The following is a 24,990-nucleotide window of genomic DNA, read 5'->3' on the forward strand; positions in this document are numbered from 1 at the left end:
TGATACTAATGTATGCCAAAAATGATCATGCCTAATTGAAAGAGAAACAAAAAGATTTTAAACAGCAAACGTTGAATTAAATAGGTGAAAATATATAAAAAATTTGCTATAAGCACTTGGTTAAAACGTGTAGGTGTAACTTGATCAAAAGCAGCATTATGTTGATATAAGTAACAGAAGTATGAATATTAATAAAGTTGCAAAAAAGTAGTCACAAAAGCTGATTCACACAATAATTTTGAGTTAAAATGAAGCGAACGTTTACTTAAATGTGGCAAAGAAGTTGTTCAAAATTAAGTGGTTGACTTATTACATAGCAAACAGTTGATTAATTAGCAGGTAGCAAGAAGTTGATGAAAAACTAACCAAAAATTTGAAGTTTAAAACAAAGTAAAACAAAAAAGAAACAAAGGATAATTCAAAAAGAAGGAAAAATAATGAAGGAAATCCTCCCATACTGTGCTGCTCTTTATCAGGCACAGTAGCGCAGTCTGTCCAGTCTTGTGTAGAGACATAGAGGGCCTCAGGTTCAAGTCGTCGTTGGTCATAGTCTGATAGTTGGAGAGTTGACTTGTTACTTCCTGTTAAGGTTGCCTTTAGCCCTCAAACCCTTACCAACTTAGGCGGTCCTCCTCCTTAACTCCGACATGTCTCCACGTCTCCACAGAATCCTGTTTGTATCTCACAGATGTCAGCCTGAGTGAAGCATGTTCAATAAGAGTTTAAATGTTTTATTCCTACTTAAGGGACTATGAAGTTTGTCTTCTTCTTCTTCACTCTAAAAAAATTTACGTATTAAGAATCATTTAACACACACGCCATCTTTCTCTTGGAGAGATCTCCCTTTATCTTTATGCTGCAACACTGAAGGTTCTATTTAAATGCTAAGAAACTTCAATTTCACAACTTGTGACTCCAGGAATTATGCAGGGTAAAGGTTTTATAACACAATGGGATATTATCACTGGCAGATATGAGCTTTATTAATTCAGTCCTAAATAACTGTGCCCACTTTTGAAGCAGGCTATTGTACAAATACATAATGTATGAAAATAGACTACAGACATTCATGTGTATCATTTATTAAATAAATCAGACTAATTGCTGGTTGTGTTAGGGACCTTAGTGTTAAGGCTGAATATGAACAAAAAAAAGCAAGGTAAAAACTCAAAGCCTGGTGTTGCTGATATAAATACCCAAATATTTATGAATTCAGCAGTAAAAATTTATGAGACAGTGGATTTGTATCTAATCACAGTACAAAAGGTCACACCTTTCTAATGTGAACATCATGTACCGCAGTCTCATCGTATGTCCTCTGAGTTCTGCTGGAAGTACTGGTGTTAGCCTTCAGGATGCCGTCTATGTCCGGTGTGGGAGGTGAATTTAGGTCAACGGGTCAAAAGAAGGCTGGCAGCCTGGCTGCTGCGTAACAGCTGATTAGTTTACTTTCCTACAGAGTCACACGGGGATTAGGTTTACGTAATCCAATGTTATCGGATAGAAAATAAAAGTTAATTATTAAAATATACAAACATAACAGCAGTGATGTAATTGTTTAAGAGGATAGAGTACCTTCAACAAGAAGCTTTAGAAAAGATTCAAATAAACCAAATATGTCAGGAAGAAATTTGAAGAAATTAGTCTTAATGCTTAAGATATAAAAGGTGCATATGTTACTAAAAATGCTCTATAGATAGTAAGTACTTATCATATTTTTATTCTTCATAGTGTAAGAAAATCATAGTGTTACCAAATTTTATATTTTTAGAGATAATTATGAATCACTTAAATCTGCATGATTATGCCTCATTGAAAGGAGTAATACATTTGAATTACAACAAGTGTTTATGCTGATATGAATTATCATCAGACTTGCAAACTCTGATATGATAGAAGTACAGCCCAAGTTCCAAAAAGTTGGGACACTGTGTAAAATGTAAATAAAAGAATAATGAAATGATTTGAAAATCTCATAAACCAATTACATATTCACGACAGAACATAAACAACATTTCATAAGTGGAAACTGAGACATTTTAAATATAAGATAATTTAAAATTTGATGGCAGCCACACATCTCAAAAAGTAGGGACCGGGCAACAAAAGGCTGGAAAAGTAAGTGGTTCTGATGAAATCAGCTAGGGGAGCATTTTGCAGCTAACTAGGTTAACTGGTCAGTGACATGACTGGGTATAAAAGGAGCATTTTCGAGAGGCAGAGTCTCTCAGAAGTAAAGATGGGCAGAGGTTCCCTGATCTGTGAAAAAACTGAATCTATAAATTGTGGAATATTTTCAGAAAAATGTTCCTCTGTATAAAATTGTGAAGACCTTAAATACCTCACCTTCTTAAGTCCATAATATCATCAATAGATTCAGAAAATGTGTGAGCAAAGGACAAGGTCAGTATTGGATGTCTGTGATCTTTAGGCCCTTAAGCATGACTCTGTACTGGAAATCACTGCATGGGCTCAGGAGCACTTCAACACAGTTAGCTGTGCCACCCACAAATGTAAAATAAAGATGTATCATGCAAAGAAGAAGCCAGATGTCAACACAGTATAAAAACGCCGCCGTGTTCTCTGGGCCAAAGTTCTTTCAAAATGGTGAGGCAAAATGCAAAACTGTTCTGTGGTCAGATGAATCACAATTGGAAATTTTCTTTGGAAACAACAAACACTCTCTCTCTCTACTGAAAATTCTACTCATGTTTGTGCAGTTTCCATTTGTTTCAACAGTTTCTTTAAGTTTTCTGCACTTTATTTTGTGTTGTTTTTTGTGCTATTGAAAATAAATCTGCTCCCCTTGGTGTCAAACTTTAGCTCCTTTGTAAGATTTCCTTTGAAAGGGAACTATATGGAGGGCTGGGTGATTTCAGGGGGTAAAAATAGAATTCCATGATGCAGTAACCACCTAAAATGGCATATGAGTAAAGAAAAAAAGTTTGATAGCTGTGATTTTTCAAATGGCAGAGATAGTGCCAAATTAGGCCAAATTGTGCCCAATTTGGCACAAGAGGGGATTTCGCCTGGATATTTTTTTTTACTAAAATCTCTCTTATTTTGTCCTGATAACCCTCTAGTGGCATGAAATTTGAAAGAGGTAATGTAAAAGTGTGGTGCTTTGGCCTACTGGAGATTTTTGGACTTCAACTGCATTATTTCTATGAGATATATATGCTAAAATTGCAAAAAAAAAAAAGATTAGGCGAAAATGAAATTTTTCATTTGCCAACTTGATTCTCTCTGATCCAGTAACATACATACACATATTTACACTTCTGAATAAATTTCACAAGTGCCCTCTTCATAATGGTACCTTGATCATTCAAATAGACCTTGTAGTTACAGAGTTATACTCATTTAAAGATGGGCTGGAAATTTCGAGCAGTAGCCTAATAAAAGAGGCTTGGGCTTAACAGGTTAATGTTCTGTTTTAAATGGAATATGAGTTATGAGTTATGATATTTGAAAGTTATTGCATTACATTTCTATTTGGATTTTACACAGTGACCCAACTTTTTGATATTTGGGGTTGTATTTGAGGAGGTACGTGAAGTTGGATAATGGTGATAATTTAATCCATGAGGACGACAAAAGTAGAGAATGCTACAAACTGTGCAAGTGGAGTGGTGAGGAACACCTGATGAAAGCAAGACAAAGTTTGGAAATAATCAAAGATCTATGACGGTATTACCAAATATTCACATTTGTACTTGGTATTGGTGAATACTAAAATATAAGTCTTTGCATTTGTATTTGGTCTGAAGTGATTTTAGTCCATCTCTAATAATTGCCTGCTGTTACTCTGAGGTATTAGGTGATCTTTATTGACCTAAAAAGTGAGAATATTGTTGCTTTACACAATATATACATACATACATACATATTATACATCCATAAAGCCTACATCTAAAACAAATTTAAAGCTGTATTTTGCTACATACTGATTTGGAGTGTGCAGTGAATGGCATTAGATCATCAGAAATGTCAACTTCTCATGTCACATGACTCATCTTTGACATGTAAAGGCAAAACTGTGAATATGAAACAGCAATGATTCATTAAAACCTTTATAGATCAGCACTGGTGATGTGCTGAAATATCAAAATGCTTCCCCTTTTGCTTTCACTAAACACTGGCTACCTGTTGAATAATGTTAAAAGCAGAGGTAATGTTAATGTTTGTTGTAGTTTGTAGCTTTACTTGAAAATTTCCAGGAATTTCTTTAAAAACAACAATAAGGCAAAGTGTGATAAAACAATTCAAACTTACGTTAAAAGTAACAGAAATTCTTTGTTAGGCTTTGTATAAACTCTCAGAATATTTAATAATGTGAAGTTAAACTTTAATACTGATATTTTTCATAAAAACATGTACAAGTTTGTTAAGTTTGTTCTCAGCTGGTGTTAGGATTCAGTCAGAGTCATTTGCCAGATGGAGATGGGACTGTGTGTGCTGCACGGTCTTCCACCAAGCACCAGCAGCAGATCAGGCAGATGCTGAGATATATTTTCCTCCTCTTCCTCCTCCTGCAGCAGATCCTCCTCCGTGCAGCTCCACTGTTTCTTGAAAGCTTTGTTCTCGAAGCTCAAACAGCTTTCAATCCGCTTTACTTCTTTCCCCATCAAACACTCTTTGCTGCTGTCCAGTTCTAAGGATTGTTTGAGGATTCTGTTGGTGAGGCATTTGTCTGGGCTGAATGTCTCCAGCTCTATTGCTCCGTCTGATCCCAGAAAAGTGAGCGGTGCAGGGAAGCACTTGTTCTTAAAGGGTCTTAATTTCCCGTCCAGCAGTCTGGGTTGGAGTTCTGAGCAGGGATTGCTGGTGTTGGATGTGTAGCTGGCGCCAAGCCCGATACAGCAGTGGTGGATCTTGTCTGGGGGCATGGAGCCAAGGAGTACTGGAACCTGTGTCCAGGTCTGAGAAGTGAAGTTGTACCTCCACAGGTAGTTGTTAGGGGAGTTCTGGCACCTTCCTCCTCCGAAAAGCAGCATGCTGTCCTTGTAGGCCACAGCTGAGTGTCCCATCAGTCTGGAGGGGCCGGACCTGGGGGAAAAACCCAGAGGTGGTGTCAGCAGGAAGGAACACAACACAATGGCTACTGCAAACACTGATCGTTAGTCTTTGTGGCTACCTTGAGTCCAGCTGGGAATTTAATCAGCTTTGAATCTTAAAATACAAATTTAAAAAGAACAAGAAATGCAGCTGAAGAGAGAAATGGGAAAGATCTGCTTATTCTTAAAACTTAGAAAAGATGAATGGCTGATTATTACAAAACACACTGATTGCTAAATTTTTTATGGTTAATTATTATTAATCACATTTTTAATCACATGTTTAAAATTATTTTGCATTTCAAACTATTTTTCAATTTCATATTAGCAGCAGTTTGTCTTGTTGGGTGACTCCAGTGAGGTCAAAGAGACATATTTAATGGTGTTTATCTTTATGTATCTACCTCATGTAAATCTGCCAACATCCTTACATATTTTATACTTCTGATCATGTCCAGTTAGCATTCTTGCACCCTTTGGCCATCTTGCAATACCATCAATGCACACAGGCTTTTACACACAAGAAAAAATACCCAACAAGAGCCTATCAAAATCTGAATTTTTAAACTTTGTTCAAGTTTATTTAATTTTCATATTTGATGTTTAATTTCTGTACATTAAGAGCAAAGCTAACCAGAGTCAAATTCCTGGTTGTATAAGCATACTTGGCCAATTACAGTACAATGTACAGTAAAATATTATCTTCCTCATTGGCAATAACAAGAGAATAGATCTCCAGCCAGTTTATTCAGGTTAAGTCACACCTCTTTATTAAAGTCAAATACACAGCAAAATGAATACGTTAATTAAACTCATCAAGTGTTAAATTTAAGACACCAAACATGTCTACATTAGCTGAAAAGCTTTGAAAGAAGTATTTTATAATTAGAGAGAGCAGCAGTTACGCTTCAAAATCTGTGGTAAAGGTAGATCTCTGGAAAAAAAAAACAAGCAGGGGGTATATCTTATAGCAAGGCATTGCATACTGATGAAGAATTGCCACTATGCATCCCTTAAGGACACCTACAGTCACATGTGGGAATTCTTAATTTTTACTCAGTAAATAACTTCACTCATGGTGCAAATATTTCTCACATCAAAAACAACAACAATCCACCAGGAACATGAGCAAAAGAACCCTAACAGTCATCAGTTGTTTTGGGTTGTAATGTGGAATCATTCTCTCACTAAATGCTGTTGTGTAGTCAACAGAGATGGAAAAAGTACAAGATTATTGTACCCAAGTAAAAGTGCAGTTACCCTGGTTAAAACTTAAGTAGAAGTAAAAATGCTTTTAATCAACCATGTTTTCAATTTCAAAAACAGGTCATGTTAAGGACTTGATAAACGGCTGGATGTATTCTAATATACTGGGATGTCTATCAGGACACACTAGGCAATAGGCATAGGTTTACTTTTCCACTTTACTGAAGGCAGGTGCACACATCAGGCACAGAAGGCATCACAGGTCTGTATGTACTTTATATCTGTGTTTGTGGTGTATGAGACAGAAATAGAAATCAAATTTAGAATTTTTATAACAATAGGACACTTACATAATTAACCATATATATATATAAATAAAGGACAAATATATATAAATTCAAATGCACTAAATCACAACAGGTACATAAGCAGACCAACAGCTTCTTTTGAGACCATAAATGAGGTAACTATGCCACCTGTTGGTAAAAACATGCAACACTTAAGCCTGATTTATGCTTCTGCGTCGCATTGACCGTGTAGCTACGTGTAGCCCTCTTCGTCGAGCTCCAACTCCAAACACACCCGCTCCACCTCGGTCTCCTTTGTTTACTGGGACCAGAAGATAAACAAGGATTCAGATGTGACCCCTCTGAAATCACACACACACACACACACACACACACAGCCACACACCTCTAGCGACATGGTGGTGAATTGCAGAGTGACGCATTCCCTTGACGCAGAACTTCGAATGGTCAACGACGCAGAAGCATAAATCAGGCTTTATACCAGGCTTAAACACCACTTAATCATGATGTCTATTTGCCAAATGAAGGAAATAAAGTGCTGCATACCACACAAACATGGTAAAGCAGATATAACACACTGCTAAGAAATAATCTACCTGGTGAACTCATAAGGAGTGCAACACTATTGAGAAAGCATGCATGCCACAACCATAAAACACATGCAGTATAACAAAGCATTATCGTCAGTGAAGCAGTATGAAATCCAACTACATCCAACAAATATGGATACATATCTACAGAGTCAGTACTTACTTTTTGGTCAATAACACACAAAAGGGAAGCCTGATGGTTGTCCAACGGAAAAATGGTAGAACAGCCATTTTAGTGAATCACTGAGGAATGATAACTGGGGGCGGGTCTTGTGCTGGCAGAAACTATCAACCAATAGTATGAGGGATCACTTCCAAACCAATCAGAGTGCTAAACACATAATATGAACTGCTAAACTGAAATCTGACCTGTGAACAGTTTTGTACAGGTCAGTTAGAATATGACCCCTTTGCTTGTATGCTAGCACCTTACTGTGCCTCCACTGGCTGCCGCCATCGCTGCTGTCCTCCATTTTGTTTTCACATGGCTGATTCCTATCTCTGCAGATACAGTTGCCCACCTGCACAGAACTGTGATGTTAGTCGCTCAAGAATGATGTCAGAGTCACATGCAAGGAGACCTGGTAGTTTAGACTACGGTCGGATTACCAAAGATCAGATATGTATTTTATTTTTTACCACCTGTGAAAGTGTCCTGAATCTGATATAAAAATGACAATTTGATATGACTAGTCCTGCTTACACTGTCAGAAAAAAGTCAGAGGAGTGACATAGGAGCAAAAAATCTTGGTTTGGCTCACTTTTAACTGCAGCCTTAAGCTAGGAGAAAGCTTCTGTTTGCTATATATCAAACACACTGGTTAACACTGTTATGAATGAATATATATGAAGAAGTACATGTGCAAAATGACTCAATGACACTCAATGATGTCCTGTGATCCCCTGCATTTAAAACTTTCGAGAGTTTAAGTTAATTTGTCTTCTCTGTGTAAGTAACTAGGTTAAGGTGTACGATAAGGCTCAAGAAACTCTTCTTTGTTATGCCTTAACTTCACAATTTTTACAGTTTTAGGGTACTTTACATAATGTTCCATTTATAACAAAGTTTTTAATTTGAAAGAAAATAAGAAACGTAACACAAGGTGGAAATCATGTCTGACTTGTCCACTGAACTGTCAGAGGGTTTTTAAAGTGATAATCAAAAAAGCAGTGGTGGACTTATTTTCTGTCTCTGTTAGAGCAGGATGTGCTATAGTGAGCAACATGCAGATTCTGGTGCTCTAATGCTAGAGGACAAACAGCCAATAATAGATGTTATTTTTTCTTAATTAAATAATCATTTAATTTCTGGCCTTAACTACATAAAGATTAGTGTGTTAATGCTGATCAGCCTTTGTTTAAATGTTAACAACATCCTCATTTTGTCAGAGAAGATTATTTCTTCTGGTTAGGTCAAGGTCAAAGTCAGCTTTCTTTACAAAGCACATTCAATACAAACATAGTTTGTACCAAAGTGCTGTACAGCAAACAATTCAAAGAGAGAGCATCTAAAAACACCATCTAAATTTCTGACATGGCAAGACTATTATACACACAGACAATTAAAAAGTGTGCATGTGCATCAGTATGCATGCACAAATGGGCATACCACTTGCACAAAGACTCAAACCACCATAGATGAAAAGTAAACTTCACCTATCTCAGACAGAATGCATGCAACTGCAGGCATGAGGACACATACAATTAGAGCTATCATACAACAAGTTAAGCTGGATTGAATTACTAGGGAAGGTATGAGAATTACAGTGAGTCTTCAGGTATTTTTTGACAGTCCAGATAATTAGCTGATCATATATGTGACAGCAGATTGTTCCACTGTGTTGGAGGGGATACAGAGAAAGAAAGCTTTGTCTCTAAAAGGTTTTAGGTGTGAAGAGGGGTGGTAAAGTCTTGAGCAGAAGCAGACTGTCTAATTTATACTGAACACTGAAGCTGTGGCACTTAATTTTGTAGTAGTGGTTTGTCTACTAACTTTCTGACACCTGTATACAACTACTGTTTTGGCATTCCCCCAATCATGCAGCCTGACATGGTCTCCTGGTGTAACCCTGAGCTAAGGCAGCACACACAGTGAAAAATGATCCTGAGAGTTCATCAGGTGATGAGACATCTAGGTGTTATCCTGACAGGATCAAGTTCTTCTCACTCCAAACAGAAGTGGGCAGGGCCTGACGAGACATTCACTTGCTAGTGTCTTTGACTGTTGATTATTCACCTGAACGGAGCTTCCATATACCTTAGGGGAGCACTGGATTATCATGATACAGAAGTATAGTTTGGTAATAGTGTTCCGGTAACCTTTATATTATTGAGATGTATTTATTATATGACTACTTATTACGGCAACATATTACTGAAATCATTAGTGCATTTACAGTACAATATCATAAAAATTTTTGACGTTTCCACCCTGACTCCAACATTAATTTGTTAAGAAGAAATTAGGTTTTGTTAGTATTGCAACAGTTGAGATCTATGTGTTCCCATTTTTAACATAATCAAGTTCTCCAGGATCAATTTGTCAGCATCAGAGACACAGTCTCTTCTTTTCTTTTGAGATAAAAGTGCTGTATTTAGCTGCTGAGCTGAGGAAACACCATAAAGACACTAAGAGAAATACCAACACTCACTTGTTTTTGAGGGAACTCCATGTATTGTTGTCAGAGTTCCACCTCCAGAAGTCTCTCTGCTCCCGTAAACCCTTCAAGCCTCCAAACAAGTACATGCAGCTCTGGTGGGCCATGGCAGAGTGACTGTGTCTGGGGCCCGGTCCTATTGAGCCCTGTTTGGATCCACTAAGAAGGGACCATGCCATGGTGTCTGTGGTGCAAAGTATCACAAATAAGAATAAAAGGATAGTGCACATAATGAAGCCTTGATGAGCTCTGTAGAAATGTGTCAGTCAGCATGTGTAGGGTGTGTATCAGACTTTTTTGGCAATTGTTTTCATGTTTTCTTGGGGACACTTCCATGAAAACAGGAAAATATTAAGTGCATGGAGCAATTTAAATCTGATCAAATGGATAAAGAAGCAGAAGTCAACTTTCGTTTCCATCCATAAGCACTGCTGAGAGGCGATCTGAAACCGTGGTTGTGGACAATACCAGCACAAAAAGTGTCCTATGTGGATATTAAGCCTTAAAATACATATCTCTGTGAAGAGATCCTTTCTGTTCTCTTGTTGTCATTCACTTAGAAAAGCAATCTGAGTCCATCAGGGACCACATTAGGCACTTAAATTTACTTTTACTGGACACATTGACCCTGAGAGTTTATGCTACAGCTCTTTCTACCTGTAATGTTAAACGGCAGATGCATAGAAGAATTTAAAAAATGGATTTAAATGTACAGCTCCAACTTCAAAGTCCAGAATTGAAAACTTCTGTTTGTTTGTTTTAAGTGGGAAAATTAGCTATTTTTGACTCACCAAATTTTAGTTTCCAAAAGTCCTGTAAGGATCCTTTCATGTCTACTAAACCTCCATAGAGCAGCATGTCTGAGCCGAGCACCACAGCACTGTGAGCTTTTCTGTTAGATGGCATTTGGGTCTGCACACAGAAACATAACAAAAAACACAATTATCTCAAAGTTTGCTAGGCATTGGTTAGCAAACCCTACAATCATTTTTTAAACCCTCAGCCTCATAACTTTTCATTTAAACAGCCTTTTCAGGATGCAAAATCGGTTGCATTCTGTTTTTATTGGGTACCAATTGGAAGAAAAAAATGACAATATTCATTTCCCCAATTAAAATAAATTGGCGTTCTTTTTGCTTCATATGCATGAGGAGCTGTCACTCTCTCTTCTGCTTGTCTTTAAGCGACCAATGACACCCACCTGCACTTGCCCTCTGGCTCAGCTACACAAGGGAGAGAGTGAGCAGTACCTGACTCTGTGATACCTTAAATTTCATTGTCCTTGATGTCAAAGTAAAAATGTAAAGAGTTCATACACCAAAGCCTGTAGAAATGCAAAATAGTCTCAAAACAAGGCAGCTACGGACTCTTGATCTGATGATTTTATGTTTTATTTCAAAGTGCAAACAAACAACAAAAACATTAAGTCAACTAAAGAGCTTAGTGCTTCTTACTAAACATTAAACACTCTTACTGTTTACTGTTCCGTTTTACTATTTACATTTACTCTGTAACTTTGTGCCAGCCTATCTTTTCATAGTTGAGTTGCTGTCACAACTTTTGACTGAGTTCCTCTGTCCTCTTTCAATGTAAAAGTTCATATTTATCTGAACAGGAGGTAAAGTAAACCAAGTTTAAGAAAGTACAAAAACACAAAATAAAGCATAACAAAGAACTGTTTCCCTATTTTATGTTGATTGTCAACCTTAACTAAGTTACTGACGAAGAGTGTATTTACTTTTTAATTTAATTTCTCCCCAAATAGATTTTTCTTTCAGCATTTCCACAAAGCAAATATTAAATAGTACATACAAATAGTGGTCTGACGAAAGAATATAAAAGCACAATAGCACAATAGACATGTAGGGTTTTTTTTCAGTATACAGTATATGTATTTTACATCTACAAATCATGCATTTAAGAAAGTTTGGATCTCAGAGAGAGAGATAAGAAGTCTCGTTTGGATATTGAGCCAAAAAAGCTGTGGGAACTCCTGATTTGAAGTGTTTAAAATTTGCCTCTGTTTTTTTTCAGGTTTCTGTTGAGGAAGCAGGATCTCAGATCTGATGTCAGGACTCAGTCAAGCTTCAAGACGACTGCTCACACTGACAGCTGAATCAGCTCTAAACCTGAAAAGTCCTTAAAGCATTCTAAACAAATTTTAACTGAGGAATTTCAAGTACAAATGCTCAGATAAACCTGCTTGATTTCTCTCTAAACATGATGCCTCTTCGAACCGTAGACTTGTAATTCAAAGCCTGTGCACAGAGTTGTTTGTTTGGTTGGCTCATTTGTTCTGTGATTGCTGTGACATTAAAATCTCTTACTTTCTGATACACTGCTCTAAAATGATTTTTTTTTGTAAAAAAAACAACACTTGTCTTGACATTTATGGCATTAAAGCAACAAAAGGACTGCTTCTAGATATCAGTGCAGTCATGTGAAATCTTGCCTTTGGTGTTTACTAAGCAGTTCAAACAAGAATGCAGCCAAATAAGTAGCAGGATCATCTCCTGACAAGATCCTCTGATATGAGGTGTGCTTCACTGTTTCTTCATTCATATGTCAAGTTTTATGATTACCTCTACAAACTCCAAATACAAAACATGTAACTCTTTAAATGTGCTGTTAGTTGAATTGAGGACCAAACATAACTACTGAAAATGAAACTAGAGACAAGAGACAAATTGTTCCATATGAAAGGTGCTCTGTACCTGAGGAGAGCTTGTCTTTCCCTGGAAGTGAACCCATTTCTGCTTTGCTGAAACACACAACACAGGAATATGAGAATGGAAAAAAGATGAACTTAAAACACATGAAAAGTGATGCCAACGCAAAGTTACACCATTTACAGGTAAATGTACCCAGATCTTTTAGATACGATTCATTTCTCTCAGCTTTGACAGAGTGCAACAAAGGCGCCCTTCTGTAAGAATATATGTAAGCTCGGACATGAAACCCAGTCCTTAAAAATTCTCTAAAATTAAGGATTGATAAATAAACAACCTCAGCCTTCATGACACAAATAAGTTTGAGGAACAAGGATGAACAAAGAAAAAGACTTCAGCTGATGCAGGTTGATGGCCCTGCCTAAAAAATCATAAACATAGTCATACATCCAGTCCATATTTACAGCCAATATACCAGTTGTAAAAATCACATCTGCTTATACTGATATCAAGCTGTTAATATCATTAATCTCGATCAATAACATAAAGAAATTCTCTAAAATTCAGAGCATATGCATGGATGCTATCAGTTTTTTGGGTGTTTTTAAGAGGGAGAAAAGTTTTAAACTGTCCTTCCCATGATAATTTCCACTGTGCTCAGAAAAGTCTACCATGGCATGCAGATGTGAGGCTCTTTTAGTACCATCTGTTTTCACAATGTGGAGTTTGCATCTCAGATAGATGTAATATGGATGCTCTCAGCCTGTGGCAGTGATGGTTGTGAAGTACAAACTCACAGCCCACAAATCAGGCTGCACATCTTTGCTGGTGTTTGTTGTCTTAACTGAAGTATCTTTTTACTCAAACAAGCACTCCCCAAGGTTTATACACTTAAAAGTATGTGACCGCTTGCTTTACATGCAGAATTATGACCTGATGAGGGGGAAAGGAGGGTAAAAAGTGGCACCAACCCCCACCAGCTTGATCACTCCTGTAAAGACATTTCAAGTAGTGAAGCGGTCACCTACAATGCACGATGGATCAGAGCAAGTTTTAAGTAGTGTCAGGCTGCACGCATATGGGGCTGTGGCATTCTAATATGGTCACGAAAATATACTGGAGTATTGGTCCAAAGAGTAGTCAACTTCCTGGATTAAAAACAGGTATTAAATGACATTTAATGCTCTAGACATTATGGTATGTTTGAATGAGCATCCGTATTTTCCTACATCTGTATTTTCCTACATCCATATTTTCCTTACACCTTGCTCATTTTTACATATCAGTGCAGAAAAGATGTATCAGTAAATTAGAGAAAGAGCCTTCAGCACTCTGCAGAATGAGCTTTGACTTTATCTTGTAAATCAGTTAAATAAAAAAAACAAACAAACAAATGTACAAACTCCTTTCTTATTGCAGGAATGAGGAACTTCTTTTTAAAATAAAACATTTGGTTTAATTTCAGTAGTTATTAGTGATGTCCATGAGGACAAAGCAATAATGGGATACGCAGATATAATGATCTGCCATCTATGTCCGGATTTGTCATTGTACACATTAGATCATTAGCTTGTAAATCCCCCCCCCCCACACACACACACTTTTCATTTAAATGCATTAGTGAAAAGTGCATCTGCTCATTTCTCCTTAAAAATGTCCTTCTTAACGGCAATGTGAGATGAAATGAGGCACGTGACTAAAAGAACACAGTCTCAGTTTTGCCCGGGAAAAAAAAAAAAGAGGAACTAATAAGTCGGTGTATGTTTAGAGCAGGAAACATGTCCTGTTTTCAGCAGCCCTGACATTTAAGCTTATATAGTTCAATCTCCTGCCTGTCACGTCATTATACTTCTTTCACCTTTAAATGGGCTCTTTATAACTTTTGGAACAGTCTTGTTAAAAAATAACACCATTTTAACAACAATTTTACAGGTTAAGAGGCTGAGACAGATTTCATAATGGGCTGTTAAACAGCTTTGAATATTTTCACAGCGGCCTGAATCCTAAGACTGAAATCAACATGTAGGGGCAAGATTTGTTTTTCAAGTCAGAGCATTCATTTCCAATAGAGCCCTGTCATGCATATTGTGAAACTCACCAATGTCGAACACCCAGAGAGAACATCTCCACTTGGTGTATGCAGAATCCAGCATGCCTCCAAACACATACAGGAAGCCCTGAAAGTGACAGAGCTGGTTAGAAACTCTTAACAGAGCAACAGTGTGGTGTTAGCAGAGAAGAGGCATAATGAAGAGGTGTGTTCAGGGCTGATGCAGAGGACATTTTTCAGTTCATGATCAAGTAGAAGACACACATAGAGGCTGAACAAGAGCAAACTCTAGGGCTCTAAAACTTGAATGAAAAATCTGTGAGACAAAATTAACAAAATTCTTTCAGTGTTAAGATTTCCCTCAACATCTAAAAATACAGCCACCTTAGAGACTGCTCAATTCATATTCCACTCAATAAACAAGAAGTTTTAAAGTCAAAGTTAAAATTTTGCATCATCGTTAAATTACCTTGGCATCTTTTAAACAGTTTACTGCAATCAAATCACAGCCAATGTTATCATTGTCTTATTTTCTGCACCATACTGTGAAAAGGCCTATCATTTGAGCCAAATGGGCAGCTTAAATGGAACTGCAGTAGTCAAGTCATTTAGAGAAAAAAAAAGCAACAGATTTTCAGGGTCAACAGGCTCTGAAACCTTACGAATGATCACTGTGCTAACAACATGTGGTCTGACCTAAATGTAACACAAGGCTTTCACAGGATGCGTAGCTGAATTTGCACAGTAACACCAAACAAACAAATATAAAACTCATATTGAGTTTTTACCTCATGAGCCACCATAGAGTGTTCCTCCAGTTCCTCTGGAGCTGCTTCACCAGTGCAGTTCAACTCTGTCCACTCGTTACACACTATAAATACAGCACACACACATCATAAACATCATGCCCAGTGAGGCCTTCTGCGACACAGAGAACAATTATTTAATCCATACTGTAAGTAGGTGTTTATTTACACAAGCAAACAGGAAAAAGCCTCTGAGAACACACTGAGAAGAATAATAATAACACAATTGTCATTCCATTTCCTGTCTTAATTTCTTTCATTTCGTTTATTTGGTAGCAAAAAGAATATCCATTAAAAAATTACTGAAATGCCACAGCAACATTATGTAAATGTTTCCAGTCCTTACCAACATTGTACCTCCAGAAATCCCTTAGACAGCTGTTCTCCCTTCCTCCAAGGATGTAGACATGTCCATCATAGCTGCAGCAGGCGTGTTTGTAGCGGTCACATGGACTCGGTTTGCTCTGGGGGAGCTGAGTCCATAAGCAGGGATTGCTTTGACTCATAACTGGCATTGTAAGCTGTCGACCATTTTCTAAAAGGAGCAAAATCAAACTATTAAAGGTATGAGATGTAAAATTTTGGCAGTGGAATGTGTTAAATTAATTAAAAACATTTTAGACCAAGATTACATAGTTTTTCAGTTGAGTACCTGAATTAACTCAAATATTTTCAAAAATTTCAAACCCAAAAAAATCCTGATTTTTTCTATTTGTAATGGTATCATTAAAAATAAGACAAGTAATTTCCTTTATTCTATAGGTATATGTTGTTTAACACGCTATGTTTAACAGTATTTAGAAAATAAAGTCAGCAAATCCAGCCATGGCTCTTTACTGACTCAGTCTTCTGCACTGTCTCAATACAGGCAAAAAGCCTAAAAATAAACCCTGGAAAAGCTGGTACATTTAAAATCAATTCTGATGCTTAAACTCTGACCTCTCACCTGCTTACTGCAAATATCATGTGCTTTCTCCAGCACACTGTGCAACTGTTCAACATCACAGGGGAAAATAAAGACCACAGACACTATCTCTAACAATGAGCTGATGGTTTGACAGCGGGGTTTGCTGACTACCATTCTGAAGCCTTTATTTTGCTATTTGAGCTATCGTCGTCTTTTTTTTTTCAAGCCACATTAACCATAACTGGATGAGGGTGGACATACATTATTGCAAATTTACGTCAAAAAGCATACAGCCCTTTGCTTTATGACTGATTCAGCTCTAAATTGGGTCAAGGATGACTAAAATAACCATTAACCTGTATAAAGAGGGCGTGTAAGAAGAGGTGAAAATCATAAAGTCATAAGGAGAATGTTCTATGATGTAATAAAAGAAAAGAAAGTAGTCCATCATCTGCTTCTGCTCCCTTTATTGGAGCCAATAGAGTTAACTCCATGCAGCAGCCGCCAGAAACCAGAATTTTAAACTTTGATATGATACTACTAAATAATATTAAGACCTGTTTTGATATGAAACAATGCAACAAATAATTAAATGTCCCAGGCACCTCATGATGTGAAATTTCTTGTTTTCCACTTTAAAAAATTGCAAGCAAACACCTGTATGCCTTGTTAACAGCACAAAAAGATTATCAGTATTTCAGAATCCAAAAGAAGAGGTCCTATAGGGGCCTAATAATTTTTGACAACCTTTGCCCACAACCCCAATTCAAAAAAAAGTTGGGGCGCTGTGTAAAATGAAGAGAAAAAACTGAATGCAATGGTTTTCAAACCTCATAAACCTATATTTTATACACAATAGAACAGAAGCAACAAATTAGATGTTGGAACATTTGAACAATTTAGGGAAATAATCACACACAATATGGTTAATTGGCAACAGGTCAGTAATATGACTGGGTATAAAAGGAGCATTTTAGAGACACAGAGTCTCTGAGAAGTAAAGATGGGCAGACACTCACCATTTTGCAAAGAACTGGGTCTAGATACACTACAGTCCATAATATAATCAAAAAATTATGAAAATCTGGAGAAATCTCTGTGTGCATAGGACAACGCCAAAGGTCAATACTGAATGCTTATGATCTTCAGTCCCCTGGTGGCCACTGCATTAAAAACAGGCATGATTCTGTACTGGATATCACTGCAAGCGTTCAGGAACACTGTCAAGTTGGCCGTGCAATCCACAAATGCAAGTTAAAGCTGTACTATGCAAAGAAGAAACACCACTGTCTTCTCTGGGCCACAGCTCATTTAAAAGGGACTGAGGCAAATTGGAAAACTGTGGCCAGATGAATCAAAATTTGAAATTCTTGTTGGAAACCATAGATGCCATGTTCTGTTGACTAAAGAGGAGAGAGACCATCCAGCATGTTATCAGTACACAGTTCAAAGACCTGCATCTCTAATGGTACGAGGTTGCATTGGCACCCATGGTGTGGGCATTGTACACATCTTTGAAAGGCAGTATCAATGTTGAAAGGTAGATAGAGTTTTAGAGCAACATATGGTCCCATCCAGACCACTTCTCTTTCAGGGAAGGCCTTGACTGTTTTAGTTAGACAATGCTAAACCACATACTGCATCAATCACAACAGCATGGCCTCAAAATAGCAGAATCTAGGTGCTGAACTGGCCTGTCTGTAGTCCAGACCTTTCACCAGTAGAAAAAAATTTGGCACAAAGAGATTAAGTCAAACTCTCAGTCAGTTTAAGGTTAAAAATCTATCAGGCAAGCTGTCCTGATGATTACACTGCTGTTTTTTCCACCATCCCTCCTCTGCCTCTCTCTGCACATCTGAAACACTTTGGCTTTAAGTTTGCCAAGTAGACCTCCAAACAGCCCCAAAATGATAAACAATCTTCAGCTCTCTATAAAAACAATCATTTGGGAAACAACGTCAAAGCCAAGATCCTCGTGATTCTACATATCTAAGAACAACAAGAGAAGACCTCTGTAATCCTACCACACTATAAGTGAAATCCTCTGAATCTCAAAGACTACTGAATCTCCGTCTACAAGACTAAAACTAGCAGATCACATCAGAGTGCATGAGGAGGACAAAAGTAAGTCAGTTGTTATGGTAAGAAGGAGCTTGGCTTCTTTGGGTGCTCAGCAGGGACTATGTCTCACAGATCAGCTGACTGCTGCTATAGGCCCTCTGGTGTCAGGAGGGAAACACAGAAAGACTCTGGGGAGAAAATCTCAGGTTAGAAACTCAGTGCTTCACTATAAGGGGAGAACTTTATTACCACAACTCCATAAAGAATTAATTTTATCACATAAATTGTTATTTTACAAAAGTTAATGGCCAATTTGTAGGAAAATGATTTAAATATATCCAGTAATAGCTGACTATACATCAAAGAAAGTTATAACATTTTGAAAGGTTTAGACTTATTACAAGTTTCAACAGGGTGTCTGCATGGGCAACACATGATGTCAAATGCTAAGGGCTGCATAAAGACATTTTTCATTATTGGTCATCACTGCTTCAATAACTGACCTATAAACATTAGCTTAGCATTTTTAATAGCCCCATTTGTTGGCTCTACTACCTAGGTGTAAAATGTAATGAGCAGAGAGCATCTCGTATGAGCAGATAGGTTTGGCAGTGTTTTGATCTCGAAGATTGAGGTAAATTGTATTTGGGCTGTTTCAGATTAAACTGACATTACCACGGGAGCAATGTGCACCAAGATCCAGCTTAAATATGTGGAAGTTAACCTGAAGGGTTGAAGGCTGGTGATGTTAGCACGGCTAATGTTTGCCACACACAGCAAACCAATTTCACATAGTTAGCCTGCTTACATTTTTTAGTGAATTGGTTCAATTTCAACTATTTTCTGGGTCTTTTTCACCTCTAAAAAGGTTGTAGCATTTTTTAAATTTGAGAGTGGCGTGGGCGTGACTTTAGCGCATTCAGCTGACACACCCACACCCTCCTAGAGCAGATATTAGTGCCTTATTTTGCATGATTCTGAAACTTAATTGCATTTTTAACACTATTTTTTTATTCTTTAATTACTTTACAGGCACTATGTGTTTACATGGGACTCTCAGGCTGTTTTTGAAGCTGTGCGAATTTCAGCCCCAGTTTCCTGTTCTGGCAGGAACTGTACTCAGTGTGGTCTTCTGCTGTAGCTCATCTACATCTTATTGTGTTTTTCACTGATGAACTTTGATGTTTTTGTAAAGCACTTTGTAACTTGGTTTTGATAAGTGCTATATTAATAAACATAAGCACAGCACATAGCATAGAATAGCACAATATGAGCTTTTGCTATAGACAAACCTCAAATGTCTGAAGATACATAAGGTAAACATTATTTTATGCAAACTAGCAATTTTTTCTTAATCTGCATGTGAACATTTAACAGCTGTCTTTTTAATTCTTTTTTTTAATTATGGAACTTAGCAAGCTTTCAGAGCAGCTTTTGCTAGTGATGGGTCGTTCATGAACGAGCCAGTTCAAAGAGCCGCCTATTTTATATGAACGATAAGATCCAGATCCAGTGTGAGAACTGTTTTATATCACCATTACTATTATTTTTATATGTGTTTGTCTGTGTGGTATGTAATTGATTAGTAGAGATGATTTTTTTCTCCACACTACTCTACCATGGGTCCACCATGCATTAAAGATGCAGTGTGTAAAATATCAGCAACATCTTACAGTCAATTCCAGATTGTGATACTCTCAGATATTTCTCTGGTGGAGACTATGGCAACCAGTGGAATTTTAAAAATGTGTGTTATGTGGTTCCTTCTGTGGTACCACAGAAACATGCAAAATTCAAAGATGAGGGCATCTGTGGAGGGGACCCTCCCTTTTTATGAATAAAAGGCTTATTCTGAGTTGATTTTTAAAAAGCTATTCAGGCGATTAAGCACTCATTTAGATAGGCATACTTAGAAAATATTATGTTTTAATTTTTGCAAAGTTTGTTCTGCTAAACGTTACTAGGCTAAATATTACACACTGTACCTTTAAGGACTCATGTTTGATGGCGTAACATTAATGTTTATGACAAGTGAGTCATACAGCCCTGCCAGAAAGCAGATTTCATCTGACCCACAAGGTGTTATGAGGAAACAGTATTTTAAAATAATTATGAAATTTTCATCAATTTAACAAATTGAGCATAGTTGGAGTAAAATACCAGCATAAATAACAATCATAGGTCATGGCATTGCTAAATTTGGCAGGTCTAATGAAACCAAACTGGTACCTGAATGAAAAGTCATTTGGAAGCCAAAAGAGCCGGCTCTGATTGCTGAGCCAAGACAAATGATCCGGATCACTGATATGAGCCTGAATTCCCATCACTGGCTGTTGCAACTTTAGTGATGGATGGATACCCATATTCAAGCCCACCCCAGAAACTCATTCACGTATTCTACGTGTTAAAGTAGGTGATACAGCATAATCACTTCAAGAAACAAACAACTGTTACATGATTTATGAGGGTTGACTCAGCTGTTGGGAAAAGACATGGAAATATTCTTTAAGGAAAATGATGACTCACTCTTTACAGCCTTTTACAATATTCACGAGTTAGCAGTGCCAGGTGAAGATTACGTTTCACTAAGTGTCTCTGGCTATTGGTGGTACTTTTCCAGGCTGCAATATCCATGAACACGGACGTTCACCGAGTTTTTCCACAGTGAAACAATTCCCATAATCTGCTGTGTAGCTTTCCTCTTTCTGTGCACCTTGACAAGTGCTGGCCTCTCTACAACTTCTTATCAACGTGTCACATGAGCAAACAGTTCTGAGGTCACAGCTTTGTATTAACACACCTCACTCTGCCTTGTTCAAACACCTGAGGGTTGGTTATATAAAGAAATCTAGTGCTGTTTGTTATCAAAGCTATGAGCTCAGTTAGAGACCCCCAACCCCCACCAAATGCATTTCCCACTGAAAAAAATAATGGCAGGTTTGGGAAGGACAAGATTCAAGAATATTACAAATGTAACATTATTTTTGTACTGAAGCAGATGAATTTATCAATGCATCAAATCCACCAGTGTAGAATAATTAAGTGGTGCATTTAGAAGAACGATCAACTCACTATAATAATTCATTCAGAGTGTTAGGACTGTGTGATATACTGATTTTATCGATCAATTTGATTTTTTTCTTTGTTCAGGATGATTCAAAAAATAAAATTCTAGATTTTCAGAAATTCCTTCACAATAAAAGTCTGTAGCTGTTATTATGTATTGAAGGCTTTAGTGTAAACGCTCCTAATAGGAAATATGGTATAGTTCATAGAAGCTTGACTCATCTCAGTATTACAGAAGTGAAACTTAAAACAGCTGGAGCAGTTACAAAGAAGAGAACACAAAGAGACTTTAAAAAATCATTTTTTCTGTAATCTTATGCTCAGACATGAGTTCAGTATGCATCACAGGTTTCTGTAAATAATTGCAGCCTTCTGTGTTGATGTAAACAACTCTCCTGGCAGAAAAACCTGCTTTAATTAATTTATTTGTCATTTGTGTGTTTTTTAAACAAGGATAAGAAAAATCGTTTGAAAATCATAAATCAGATTATCTTTAAGAAAATCAAAGCTTAGATTTTTAAGCAATATCATCCAGGCTAACAGAAAGTTATCTTATTTTTTTAAAAAGAGTGGTGAATTTAAAGTTATTTTCCTGGTATGGGTTCAAGGATTTTTCACAGAGGCAACCATCTGATGCACAGCGTCGACCATTAATCCCTGATAATTGGACACCTCGTCACACATGATCCCTTACTTACACAACAAATGACTGAATTTACTAATTTCTTCCCTTCCAAATCTGATATTAAGCCTTCTGGAGAAGACACGACTCAGTATTTTATGAATTTTTGAGTCTGTGATACTATTTTGACTTTTCATATCATTTAGCTACAGTAGTAATTATCGCCCAGACTGCACAATCCTTTACAAGGCTTAAGTTGAATGTTTGCAGACTGTGTTGTTCCCACTGACATCTATTCCTGCCTGCTTCTTCAGTGTTGCCAAAGACTGAGTCTGTTAATGATGAAGAAAGGGATGAAATAAAGTTGACTGCAACGGGATATTTCTTCATGTTAGTCAGGTAATCCTAGATTATTGCACAAGGATGAAGTAATGTCGATGGTTTAGTTTGACAACAATTCATTCTTAATCCTACAATAAGACTTTCAGCAATGCTAACAAAGGTTAAACACCATATACATCCTGTTTGCTTTGAAATTTCTAAACCACGTAACTTTGCAAACCTGCAGAGGCTTCCTAATGAAAAATATCACATTAAGCTTGCTTCATAGGTAGGAGAGATTGAGAATGGTTGCAACAAGTCTGGTTTTAGCAGTAAGGAAGATTAAGAAGGTATGATACTACTGCACATGCTCAGATAGCTGCATCATCCATCAGGAAGGCAGAAGAAATCAAATATGCTATTGCCTTTGTTGAAAGAAAAATGGTTTTGAAGGCATGACTTTTTTTTTTTGCTTTCCTTATGTAATCAGTGCAGTCATACCTTCTAAGGGCCACTATTATAATGGTTCAAGGTCTAATAAATATTCAATGTTTTATCAACACTGTTACGCCTTATTGAAAAACTGCACCGTCTGAGTGTTTGTTTACCACTGTAGTTATGAGGAAGGACTGAGCAAAATCATCCTGAGATTGAAGTAAGGCTGGGTTATTAATCAGAATTTTGAATAAATCACAATATGGCCTACTGCAATATTTATATCACCACTGCGTGACTTCAGCTGCACAGAACCTATAACTCGACACAGGCAACGTGGAATTTTATCATCAATTCAGTTAGATTGACTCAGATAGACTTTCAAATATCCACTATATTTCACATTCATCTGGGAAAGCTCCCATAGAAAGCGTTTGGGAAGGGCAGGACTTATCAAAGAATTCTTAGAAGGTGATTGGAGGAATGTTCTATCTGTCACATTCACAAGGGCCAATCAGAGCAACAAGACAAAATGAGGCAAGAGACATACTAACCAAAGCTATACAGGCTTGTACTACTGTAGTGTTTGAACTATGCAGCTAAAATACATGCCAAAACCTGTGAGACTTGCAAAAACAACTTCTCTGCTAAGAGAAACTTTCGATGAGGCTCTTTGCCATAGGTTGGATAAAGAAACACGTCCGGGGTCTGATTAGACTGCTGCTTTTCTACAGCTACATCCAAGGTAATCACTACCTATTGGTAGCCACTGTATACACCGAATTTTAAGTATAACTTAACCCCACCCGTAACAATCCCAAACTCATGTCGAAGCAGGTCGGAAGAAGAAAACATTTTTCTGTCATGAAAAGCTTTCAGTGTGGCTCTTTGCTCTTGTTTTATTAAAGAAATTAGGTCTAATTCTTATAAAACTGCAGCTATACTATAGCTACATCCAAGCTTACTGCCACACTGGAGGCAGCCAGTTACTAATGGCTCACAGTACAACTGAACCCCACTGGTAGCTACAGCCTCATTCTCCTCAAACACTGATTGCTCATACCAGCCTTTGGGTCAGTCATAAACGGTGCAGACTGGAGCTTTGCAAGATGGATTTGCCTGATCACAGATGTTTATTCTAGCAGATCCATCAGCTTTGCAAGGTTAAGTTGGCATAGTCCTAAACTCTTTTAGCCTTTCAGGCCTCTGCATCGATCATGCGGCTGAATGCTATGTATTTTAAAGTTTAATGTGTGCTGTGATATGTGAAAGAGGTATGATATCACAGCCATCTCTCTTCTGCACACCACCTGGCTCCAAATACCGTCACTAACAAATATTTGGCACGTTTGGGGAGGTTTAGCCTTAATTAAGACAACAGAAAACTAGTAAGTGTGGTCCATTCAAATTTACTGTAGCTGTTGAACATTCACTCATATTTCAGACAATATGTTTTGATCAGTATTGTATCGTGTATTCAACAGACAAATAAAATACTAGTTAATTTGGTTGATGTTTTCAGGCTACTCTGACTAACAAAGTAATCGTTACGGCTGTCCTCCTTACACAATGAATGGTGATTTATTTCATCCCTGTGATGACTTTGTCACAACTTTTCAACATTTGCTGAGTTTAACCGCCAACATGACAGCCAGCTCTACCACTGTGACTCATTTTGATTGGCTAACTTTACTAGTCTAACATTTCCTGCCATCTCTCTTGTGTAAACTCTGAATCCCACGGAACCATACGAATCACGAACATAATCGGTAGTTAACGTGTCATAAATCAAGCTAACAGTTAATACCATCTGTCAGTGTTATGACAGAGAGGAGCCGTTTATGTTTTTACCAGTTTCCAGGGAAACACTGGAGACTGAACTATCTCAAGATAAATAAATTACCATTCCTTGAGTTGCAGAAGAAAGTTAAACATCTTTAGTCGCATGTTTTAGCATCTAAAACATTCTGAGTACTTTCCAGGCGAAAGTAAACCGAACTAGACTGATAACGGTAAACTTACAGAGGAGAAGAGGAGATGAACTTCTCCGGAGCGTCTTCCTACCGACTACAGCTTTTGCACATTTGACGTAAATTGCGGCTTGTGTTCTAGAGACAGCTTGTGTATCAGAGTTGTGATGATTTTACATTAAATAACAGACAGAAGACATGCAATAAAGCAGAATTTCTTACTTACGAGAGCCTCACTGCTCCTCTTCGTCTGTCGTCTCTCTGT

General features: G+C 37.4%; 1 protein-coding gene across 1 annotated transcript; it reads right to left on the reverse strand.

Moving 5' to 3' along the window:
- Positions 1-3,814: 3,814 nt before the first annotated feature.
- On the reverse strand, positions 3,815-24,990 carry si:dkey-3d4.3 (leucine-zipper-like transcriptional regulator 1 homolog). Its single transcript, XM_041806575.1, has 8 exons — positions 24,948-24,990; positions 15,690-15,878; positions 15,326-15,408; positions 14,586-14,664; positions 12,533-12,579; positions 10,610-10,730; positions 9,813-10,002; positions 3,815-5,049 (listed from the first exon to the last, which is right to left on the reverse strand). The coding sequence occupies exons 2-8, from the start codon at positions 15,856-15,858 to the stop codon at positions 4,410-4,412; spliced, it is 1,329 nt and encodes a 442-aa protein (XP_041662509.1). The 5' UTR covers positions 15,859-15,878; positions 24,948-24,990; the 3' UTR covers positions 3,815-4,409.

Source organism: Cheilinus undulatus, linkage group 15 (assembly GCF_018320785.1).
Source record: "Cheilinus undulatus linkage group 15, ASM1832078v1, whole genome shotgun sequence".
Classification (NCBI taxonomy): domain Eukaryota; kingdom Metazoa; phylum Chordata; class Actinopteri; order Labriformes; family Labridae; genus Cheilinus; species Cheilinus undulatus.

Bases quoted from the DNA above. Each gene is read 5' to 3' on its own strand.
- si:dkey-3d4.3 (XM_041806575.1), bottom strand. From the start codon at position 15,858: ATGCCAGTTATGAGTCAAAGCAATCCCTGCTTATGGACTCAGCTCCCC. The intron at 10,731-12,532 runs GTACAGAGCACC...TTCTGTGTGCAG, and splicing joins GAAAGACAAGCTCTCCTCAG to ACCCAAATGCCATCTAACAG. The intron at 5,050-9,812 runs GTGAGTGTTGGT...TTTTTCCCCCAG, and splicing joins TGGAGTTCCCTCAAAAACAA to GTCCGGCCCCTCCAGACTGA.